The following is a 10,864-nucleotide window of genomic DNA, read 5'->3' on the forward strand; positions in this document are numbered from 1 at the left end:
CCCTACATCCACTCATGATGACCAGGAAGTCGAAAACTTCTATGAAGACATGGAATCGGTGATGGGTAAAGTCAAAACAAAATACATTATACTGATGGGCGACATAAATGCCAGGGTAGGCGAGAAGCAGGCTGGAGACAAGGCAGTGGGGGAATATGGCATAGGCTCTAGGAATAGCAGGGGAGAGTTATTAACAGAGTTTGCAGAACAGAATAATATGCGGATAATGAATACCTACTTCCGCAAGCCGGATAGCCGAAAGTGGACGTGGAGGAGCCCGAATGGCGAGACCAGAAATGAAATAGACTTCATACTCTGCGCTAACCCTGACATCATACAAGATGTGGGTGTGCTCGGCAAGGTGCGCTGCAGTGACCATAGGATGGTAAGAACTCGAATTGGCCTAGACTTGAGGAGGGAATGGAAGAATCTGGTACATAAGAAGCCGATCAATGAGTTAGCGGTAAGAGGGAAACTAGACGAATTCCGGATCAAGCTACAGAACAGATATTCGGCATTAACTCAGGAAGAGGACCGTAGTGTTGAAGCAATTAACGACAATCTTATGGACATCATTAAGGAGTGTGCAATAGAAGTCGGTGGTAACTCCGTTAAACAGGATACTAGTAAGCTATCGCAGGAGACGAAAGATCTGATCAAGAAACGCCAATGTATGAAAGCCTCTAACCCTACAGCTAGAATAGAACTGGCAGAACTTTTGAAGTTAATCAACAACCGCAAGACAGCTGATATAAGGAAGTATAATGTGGATAGAATTGAACATATTCTCAAGAACAGAGGAAGCCTAAAAGCAGTAAAAAAGAAACAAGGAATGGGCAAGAATCAGATGTATGCGTTAAGAGACAAAGCCGGCAATATCATTACTTACATGGATGAGATAGTTCAAGTGGCTGAGGAGTTATATAGAGATTTATACAGTACCAGTAGCACCCACGACTTTAATGTGAGTGAGAATAGTCTAGGGGAATTTGAAATCCCACAAGTAACGCCGGAAGAAGTAAAGAACGCCTTGGGAGCTACGTAAAGGGGGAAGGCACCTGGGGAGGATAAGGTAACAGCAGGTTTGTTGAAGGATGGTGGGCACATTGCTCTAGAAAAACTGGCCACCCTGTATACACAATGCCTCATGACCTCGAGCGTACCGGAATCTTCGAAGAACGCTAACATAATCCTAATCGATAAGAAAGGGGACGCCAAGGACTTGAAAAATTATAGAGCGCTCAGCTTACTGTCCGTTGCCTACAAAGTATTTACTAAGGTAATCGCAAATAGAATCAGGAACACCTTCGACTTCTTTCAACCAAAGGACCAGGCAGGATTCCGTAAAGGCTACTGAACAATATACCATATTCACACTATCAATCAGGTGATAGAGAAATCTGCGGAATATAACCAACCTTTATATATAGCTTTCATTGATTACGAAAAAGCGTTTGATTCGATTGAAACCTCAGCAGTCATGGAGGCATTACGGAATCAGGGTGTAGACGAGCCGTATGTAAAAATACTGAAATAGATTTATAGCGGCTCCACAGCCACTGTCGTCCTCCATAAAGAAAGCAACAAAATTCCAATGAAGAAAGGCGTCAGGCAGGGAGGAACAATCTCTCCAATGCTATTCACAGCGTGCTTTGCAGGCGGTATTCAGAGACCTGGATTGGGAAGAATTGGGGATAAGAGTTAATGGAGAATACCTTAGTAAATTGCGATTCGCTGATGATATTGCCTTACTTAGTAACTCAGGGGACCAATTATAATGCATGCTCACTGACCTTGACATGCAAAGCAGAATGTTGGGTCTAAAAATTAGTCTGCAGAAAACTAAAGTAATGTTTACCAGTCTCGGAACAGAAATGCAGTTTACGATAGGTAGCGAGGCACTGGAAGTGGTAAGGGAATACATCTACTTAAGACATGTAGTGACTGCGGATCCGGATCATGAGACTGAAATAATCAGAAGAATAAGAATGGGCTGGGGTGCGTTTGGCAGGCATTCTCAAATCATGAACAGCAGGTTGCCACTATCTCTCAAGAGAAAAGTATATAACAGCTGTGTCTTACCAGTACTCACGTATGGGGCAGAAACCTGGAGGCTTACGAAAAGCGTTCTGCTTAAATTGAGGACGACGCAACGAGCTATGGAAAGAAGAATGATAGGTGTAACGTTAAGGGATAAGAAAAGAGCAGATTGTGTGAGGGAACAAACGCGAGTTAATGATATCTTAGTTGAAATCAAGAAAAAGAAATGGGCATGGGCAGGACATGAGGCGACTGCAGTGGGCGCAACCAGGCTGATGGTGATGAAATGACTGATCTATTCGCGGCAGGATCTGTTTTTACTATAATGCATCTGATTTGCCACCAGCGCACTCAGGGGTAGCCATCTTGTCATCGCAGGTTATTGCGGCCGAGGGAGAACAGCGAGCCTCACGGTCCCTGAAAGAAGCCGCCGAGGTGATAGCGGACACGCCGTCAGCTCTCCAGCTGCGGTACCTACAGACTTTGGCCTCCATCGCAGCGGAGAAGAATTCCACCATCGTGTTCCCCATCCCCATGGAGCTCTTTTCGGGCTTCATCAGCAGCGCGAGCAGTCACGGCAGCGGAGGTGGTGGCGGAGGGGGTGACGTCAAGAAAGACGTCGAGGCTTCCGCGTAGCAGAGGGCCCGCCAGTCCCGTTCCAACAGCCTGTTCTGGTACGGGACGGGCCAGAGGCGGCTCTCGCTTATCCTGCCTCCACAGCTGCGCCTGGGCGTACCCGGAAAATAAGATCGTGTCCGGGTCCGTAGCCTCGTGCCCGTAGTGCGTGCAACATCGTGGCTGAACGACACAGGAGAGGTCGAAAGAGCCGTTGAGCAGGGGCGGCATACGTCCCACCTTCACTTCAGGGGGAAACGGTGTGTGAACTGCGTTAGGGGCAGGAAGAGAGCAGTCCGGGCTCTTCTACCTGCACTGCCGCCCCCGCGATAGGAAAGCGCCTCTTTCTCTCCCTGCAAAAGAGTGTGTGTAGCGTCCTTTGAAGCGTCCTGGAAAGAAAAAGATGTCTTTTGTTTATTTTACCGTGACGTGTGAAGACAGGTTAGTAGTTGATATGGTTGCTATGGCCGCGTCTCTTGCGAGCTGTGCGTGCAGAAAGGCCCGACGTGTAGGCACTGCCGGCCTTTCTGCGTGAACACGTTTTTCGCTGTGTGATCATCTCGTTCGTTGTGATCGTGCGGTCAAGCTCCGGTGCTGCACTGAATGCTTCCGAAAAGCAGCCCAATGTTCTACATGTTGGGTGATGCCGGCCTTCGTGTTACCCCAGCCATACTAGTGACTCACAATAACGTGCACAATGTGGAGTTTGCTGACGTACGCCATAGCTGAAAGTTATCACTGTATAAACTAGTTCACACATTTATTTTTCCTGCAGCTTGGCACCTTAGGTCGTCCTTTGGATGTGCACACCCCGAATACCCATGGTTCCAAATGGGCACTCGTTGGGTACACTTCCATAGCTGCTGTTCTTTGAGAGAATTGAGGGCGCTTCGAAGGACGGACAGTTATGAAACCTATCCGTTTCTTACAAGTGTCCACTGACGGCACTTAAGACCCACTTGCGAGGCGGGAGGATGCAAGGACGTAGAACCTTACGGCGACGTAGCTTGCTGTGAACCCGTCTTAATGGGTGAGTCGTCTCCACACTCTGAAGAAGCCACACACGCCAACAAAGGCAGAATCCACGATGAGGCACAGGCCAAACACAGGACAGCGGTACGCGTAACACAGAGGCGAACAGAGCAGGCACATGAACACTCTGAGACCAACGCTAAGCAGGAATGGACATGCGTCCACTGCAAGGCAGGTTACGTCGGTAATAAAACCGAGGTAAAAATAATTATATATATCTATATATTGTACGTTTGGTGAGTTGAGCACGCAATTCTAGCAGTATTGCCTTACTTCATTTACGAATTGATTTAATTTACGATGTGTCGCTTAACGTGCTCCATTTGGCTCAGAAGGTGAAGGAAACAACTGAAGGCGTACTGCTTCACAATATACTTTTCAGAGACGTGAGTTTCTGATAAGCTTAGGTTACACCTTGTTGCACGATATGTTTGTTGTGAACGTCTTCTATTTATTTGTCTACAGCAAGGCGCACTTTCAATAGGCATATCGAAAAGTAGGTACCCTGTAATGGGCCACCTAAATGCGAGGCTACCTAAAGCGTTACCAAACTTCACCGTGGCAACGTATTCAGCCAGAAATTCAAGTCTGCTGCTTTAGACAAAGCATTCATTAGTGCATTTAATTAACGGCATGCTTGAGCGACTACAGTGACGCTACGAGATTGTCAAACTTGCTTTATTAGCTAAATAATGCAAAATACGATCGTGCGCCGTGCCTGCGTGTGCGCCTGGAATTGCGTACGACGCAGGCATGTTGTCTTTTCTCAATGTGAAGCGACATTACTTTTGTTGGAAGAAAACAAGGGCAAAATATGTACTCCAAACGCATAATTCATAACTGGTTGTGAGAAAGTGGCGACGAGAAACGTGTTGCTTTCACGCAAGCATCTTTCGCTTCCTGTGCCCAGCATTTTGTTTTCCCGACAAACATTTTCGAAGGGAAAACGCGAGAGCAGCGCGTGCACCCCGCAAAGTCCAGCCATTTACTTTGGTGTGGCGTTGTTAATTCAATGTCTCCTGAACGTTCGTTAACATAATCACTGCCTCTTTGAAACTTTTACCTTCCATAAGACAATGAGTCGAATGTACACTGCAGAAAAAGAGAAAGCGAAGGTGTTTCTTAAATTTTTCTTGTAATGGCTAGCTTTATTTGTACCTGTCGGATAAGCGGATCCTTGGCAGTCCGATTGACAAACCCTGTAAACCTCGCGGCGCTTCTTGCGATTGCCTACCGCGAATGGTCAGTTATTCCCTCTGAGGAGCATCTCTGCTATGCCATCCTGCAGCAACTGGGCCACACGTTATTCCGACGTGTTTTCGTTATTTTACCTTCGAATACAATGTAACTTTTCTGTCCACGCAAGCGGGCTGAACGTTATTGGAGCTTTAAGGCAGAAGAAAATGAAAAAAGAAGCACTTCACAAGTGCTCTTAATTAGAGAGTGGATCGCCCGAAAGAACCGGGTCACCTTGACTAATTCTTCTAGTAAGGTCAGTTGCGTGGTATTCGTTTTCTATCACAAGTTCATAGCGGGTAATTGTCGTTCCAGTATCCCGGAACCCTTGCTCACGCCAAGGCTTCGTATTGCGTTACATTGCGAATCTGTAGGGTAGTGTCTCATCTTCTAGGCTTGTCTAGGTAGATTCTCTAAACGCGCGAGAGAAAAGCTAACCAGTGCATTCAAGTGCTCTCCCCAGAAAAAGATAGTCATGTGTCTATTAACTTAATATAGCATACAAGACAGTGCAGAAGAGCGCACCCTCCTTTTAAGCAGCAATAACGAATCATCTATCTCTGCGTACATGGCGGCATATTCTGTTGAAGTTCATAAAAATTCAAACCAGTCACGTCGGTCGTGCAACCAATGGGAACATATATATCGGCGCCTTATATATACTAAGCTGCGACTCTCTCTCTGTTTTTTTATTCTATTATTTTGATGTTCTCATTGCCCAGATGGTGACCCGTGAACACTGCGCGAAGCGGTACAATTTTGTCGGCAAACAGAGCTCTTCGCGACGTGGCGCCGCGTGTAAGTTGCGAAACGATGGAAAGTGAATCGGGAACATCTCTTATTTCACCATTACGACAAAATGTGCTCCGCACTATCGAGCACTAGCATAAATGCTACGATCTTTCGTGGTTATTTTTTAATTTTTTTTCTTCGAGGTGTAGTTACACTTCTAAGGATTACACCACTCCTCATAACTCCTCACTTGACCGATAAGATTATAATAATAAGACAGACTGGCTTGTAACGATTTTATCGCGCTGTCTGACACCGATGCGTGAAGGTCCTCAACAGCATATATTTCGGTTCGTTCTTCACATGATGTTTCATCCACGTACGAGGCAATTCGAACGTCTGGAGCGCTTTACGTTTTGAATCGTGTCAGGCCCTTTCTTATACAGACTTCGCCATTCAACCGCTCTCGACTTTGCGGGCAAACGCGCCTGAAGCCTAATTGCCTTCGTCGAGGAACCCAAAAAGAACCACGCGACATCAAGGTTGATGTGCACCTCGATATGAGCGAGAAATGACGAGGCACTCGTAACCAAACCTGCGAAGGCACATTTCCGTAGCGCGGGCAACCTTTCTCCTCGCGGCACATTACGTTCTGCTGCACTAGACTCCAGTAACTCGCACTATACCACTTTCGTCCATCCAATTTCTCGTTATCTCTTGTATCATATAGGCTTTGTGAAGAGAGATGCACCTCCATAGTGACGCAGAGTTAAGCATCATAGATATAACTACGACATTCATATGACATACTATAACTACGGTATATAAATATATATAATATAAATAATTGAGTGTTCTCTGCTGGGAAAATAAAAGAGTGTGAAATTACCGGCTCCGTCTAGAGGTAGCAAGGGAGTAGCCTATGTTTCAGTTCAAACACGACACAGCTTTTTCTTTTTTTTTGGGGGGGGGGCTGTTAGGAAAAAAAAAAAGGTGGGCTTGCGTTTGTGTTGATTAACTATGGAGTAATTTCGGGACGCTTAACTACGATTTTGAGTGTACATATACCCTGCGCTTGAGATGTACATAATGGTTCAAGAGAAGCAGACATTCACTCCTGTTGCGCTTTTTTGCTCATGTTCTTTGTTTTTTTATTTTTTTCCTGTCCACACAACTCCTGTGTGCATGTGAATACGAGGAAGCTTATACAGCGAGCGTAGCGGCTTGAAACCCGTTATTTACTGATTACTTCTTGGCAGCCACCCCTACATTGAGGTTGCTTAGCGCACATGTACTATACAGTCCTGTTACCATGTATTCTAGTTCAATAAGAGGAATGCTCTATGTTGTAAATACATATATATTTCAACCGTTTCCGATAATAAGAGTTATGCGGTATGAAACATACAAAACGCAAAAGCTCAATGTGATGCGACACTGTTGTGTGATTGTGCTTGTTAACGTTTCGCTCCTGCGTCATTTGTTACGTCTTTGTTGCGTTCTGTTGCACTTTCTATATTTTTTTTCTGTCGCTGATAGGCTTCACTAGGCTGGTGCACGGCGTTGTTTGATGGCCTCTTCGTAATCTCAAGCTTGCCTGCAACCTCAGTGCTTCTTCTACCGAAGTAGGCGGAAATCCCTTGGTTCAACACAGCGCCGCAATTGTGAAGGATGTGGTGCAAAAAAAAAAAGTTACACGAAATCATAATCCGGCCAACTTTCAAGAGGAAGGCTGTTGTTCTTATTTGGAGTGACTAAAAAATAAAGAGATACATGCACGTACTCGCTATAGTTTGCGACTTGTTTGGTTTTTTGCGATTGTCTGGTATTGCATACATTAGTGGTGCAGGTCTAGGCATCTCTCCTTTATGCCTCTCTCACTTTCTGTCTGGTATTACAATGCCTTACGTCAGCGCTATTTTTTTGCGTGCCTGTGTGTCCGCGCGCGTGCGCAGAACTGCTTTAAGGTCCGCTTACTGACCGATGTATTGTGGTTTCTTACTAAAGAGTACCCCTACTTAAGATAAATCCAAGAAAATTTCTATTCCTTAAATACCCTTTGAACATCAATGCATTTTCCTATTTGTCTTGATCATTCTGAGCGAGTGCCATCAAACATCGCAAGAGAACGCACATAATACGCAAAACTAAGTGCAATATATATGTCGCACAAACTAGTTTTCCGTGTTGCAGTACTAAATTGTTCCATTATCCTCAAGAAAACGACAAGTTCAGCCTTCTCAAATCTATCGTTACAATTAGTAGATACAGCGTCATTAACCATGTCGCTAAACCCACATCGCTCTACAGCGATCCTTGACAGTGAACGATTAACTCGATCGCTGTTTATTTTTAGCCCTGTAAAAAAAGTTTCCGCGGTGTTAAATTGAAGCTTTGCAACCATCGTCCTGCAAAGCCGAAAAAAAGTCCATGTGGATATTCGATTTATTTCCAATGAGAAGTCACATACGACGTATACCGTAGATGGCAGTAGCAATCATTTCGTGCTGTCTTAAGACGCCACGCGTTCCGCTTAGGTTAGTAAGCACGAGAAGTTTGACGTTTTGGGACGAATTATCATGTTTTGTTGGCGAAGCAGCTGACACCTGATCACACTCTTGAGTACTTTCAAGATTCACCTCATCTGTAGAAGGCAAATGCTTGTGCAGAAGGCTTTTATTTCCTAGAAGAAAGGTGCCCTCATCACGCAGATTTTTTATCGTAATAGATAATTTTCTTTGAAAGCTTACCTAACTAAAGCAGCTGGGGAATTGAGCGATAACTCACGCGCCAATATCAGTTCCAGAAAAAAATCCAAGGTGGTGACATGCGTCAGTAAGCTTGCATAATATCAACGAGGGCTGATTCTTGCCAATTCGCTCTAATCATAACTTACAGCTCAAGTCATGCCCCGTAGGTGGCTCGAGGCTAGTACGAGTGACAAGGTATATTAAGGATGATGTCACAAACTAGCAGGGTGCTATCCCTCCTTTTCCCTCCCTCCCTCCCTCCCTCCCTCCCTCCCTCCCTCCCTCCCTCCTTCTCTCATTTTGTTCTGTCTCATTTTCTGACATATCGCCACTTGCGCTCAAACTAATCTAGTCAAAACTAATAATTGGCAACGTCCTTGGCTTTACGTGAGGGTTTGGGTGGCAAAACTACCTTCGATTTCAGTGGCTGCAAGATGCATTCGTCTCCATACAAAAATGGCGCTGGTAATGTTCCGGTTAAAGGTTGCCAGGATGCGACAGTATAGTCGTGCAGGCGTTCAGCCATCATATTCACCAGTTCGCTTCCTTTTCTTGGGACCAGACTGTCTTAATATCTTTCTTTCCTTTTCTTTTCATTTTGACACCCTTTCTGATCGCTGGGTGTTTGCAATCGTTCGCGCGGCAAACCACATCTATCGCGAACGAGCAGGTGGCAGTAAACGCACAGCAGATCCTGGCGTAGGCTCTCGCAGTATGTGTGACAGGAATCATTAGTGGTAAATTGGGGTTAGCGGTAAAGAATGATTGCTGTGGCATGGTTATGGCCGCCTTCGGTGGATTAGGAGACGATTGGGCTGGTCGCTTGATAAGCCACGTTTAGTGACAGCTCGCACGGTTATACAAGCAGTGGATTCACCGTGTGCTTACTGCGAGTTCAACATATAAAGGTGACTCAGTTTTCCACATGACTCATCCATGCTGCTTTCGTAAAGATAGCAGACGAACAGCTCTTGCAATGCAATCCAATGGAAATGTTCGTGTTGAGGGACTTGGGATGCGTTCGTATACAAGGCGGCAGCAGTCTTGTTTATCGAACAAAATTTTATTCGTGGGAACAGTGCGCGAAAATGACATTACAATATCATATTATGCCCCCAAATGTGCGAAATATACTCTGAGGTTTTTTTCCTTCGTTGGAGCGGCTGCTCGCTTACTCAGGCCGACCAGGTCGCCAGTCCCGAGTCATTGCGCGTTCCGAGAATGGGATTACTCCTATCTGCGTTAGCTGCGCGTTATTCAAGTTCGCTTTGCTAAATTTCATCAAGGCATTCACTCATATTAAAGCGCGCACAGGCTTGCGACATTATCTTGCATTTCGTGCTTTAATGTTGCTTCTTTTCTTGTTACGCCTACCTACACTGGTGCTCGCGAAAAAATCTTACCTACGCTCACTAAAGAGCAGAAAAAAAAACCCTGCGGCAAGTGCGTTAGGCTTGCGCAAATATTGACTCTCCGTTGAACCCTTATATAATCAGTCACAAATGTAATCATTGCTCTTTCGAAGCGTGTTTCAGTAGGTTCACCGTCGTTAAGACTGTGTGCTGAACAAATCCTAATGTAAGTCCCTATATCTTTTCCCGCTGCGACTTCTCCCATATGTAGTGGCGGATTCTGTGCAGCTACTGTGCTGATTACACCTTAATTGCACGATCTAACCACAAAGATCATCTCTGTTTTGTCCTTTGACTAAGGATTTGAAGGTGTTTCTTTCGTCGAATATCTCAATTTAACGGGCACCCCAGACAGTGCCAAGCAGTGGTAATGATGACATACTTAAGAGAGGCTGCAAGAATTTTAAAGAAGAGATTTCTCAATGTTCTTTGTTGGGAATAGGTTTTGAGACATTTGGAAAATTAGAAATCATTTCTTGTATGTAAGTGCCAAAAAACGTTACACCCGATAACTTGCAGCGTAATTTTCTATGTTCAGTCCTAATAATTGTGGAATGTGAGTAACGGAAAAAAAAATCATATCCGGTGTTATTGTCTACTGTTATTTCGTTCCTTGTGCTGTTTGCTGTGCAACCTGCAAAAAAGAAGGATTGTTCAAAATGATGTCGCCATTAATAGACACACAAATAGGTTTCATGTCATCGAAAACAACCTCAAAATGTCATTTGAGTGGCCCTGAATGGAGTGAAATAAAAATGGTAACGACATATATACGCAACGCTTGCGTTGTGTTGCTCACTGTCTCGGCTAGTTTGCAATTTTTCTTTCTTTGTCGAGGGGCGAAAATATCCTTCCCTCCTTTGCCGCTTCGGAAGCGCAGAGTGGCCCGACTGCACGCACGAAGACATCACCGGCACAGGTAACATCCGCGCACACCGCAAACTTCTGTCCCACGGCCGAAACTTTGCTTCGGGGGCTCCGCAGAAATTACCCTTTCTGATGAAGCTCCCAATGTCAGCTGGCTGCTATTATAAGATAAATCGTATA

The 10,864-nt window shown here is 45.1% G+C and overlaps 1 protein-coding gene across 2 annotated transcripts in view; it reads left to right on the top strand.

Moving 5' to 3' along the window:
• The window catches only part of LOC135897833 (band 7 protein AGAP004871-like), a 291,293-nt gene extending 280,707 nt beyond the window's left edge, over nt 1-10,586 (top strand). For both annotated transcript variants that reach the window (XM_065426539.1, XM_065426540.1), the window contains one exon: nt 2,419-10,586. In XM_065426539.1, the coding sequence (XP_065282611.1) occupies nt 2,419-2,676 (258 nt within the window). In that variant the 3' untranslated portion in view covers nt 2,677-10,586. The remainder of the gene's footprint in view (nt 1-2,418) is intronic.
• Nucleotides 10,587-10,864: the final 278 nt, after the last annotated feature.

The sequence above is a fragment of the Dermacentor albipictus genome, unplaced genomic scaffold (assembly GCF_038994185.2).
Source record: "Dermacentor albipictus isolate Rhodes 1998 colony unplaced genomic scaffold, USDA_Dalb.pri_finalv2 scaffold_17, whole genome shotgun sequence".
Classification (NCBI taxonomy): domain Eukaryota; kingdom Metazoa; phylum Arthropoda; class Arachnida; order Ixodida; family Ixodidae; genus Dermacentor; species Dermacentor albipictus.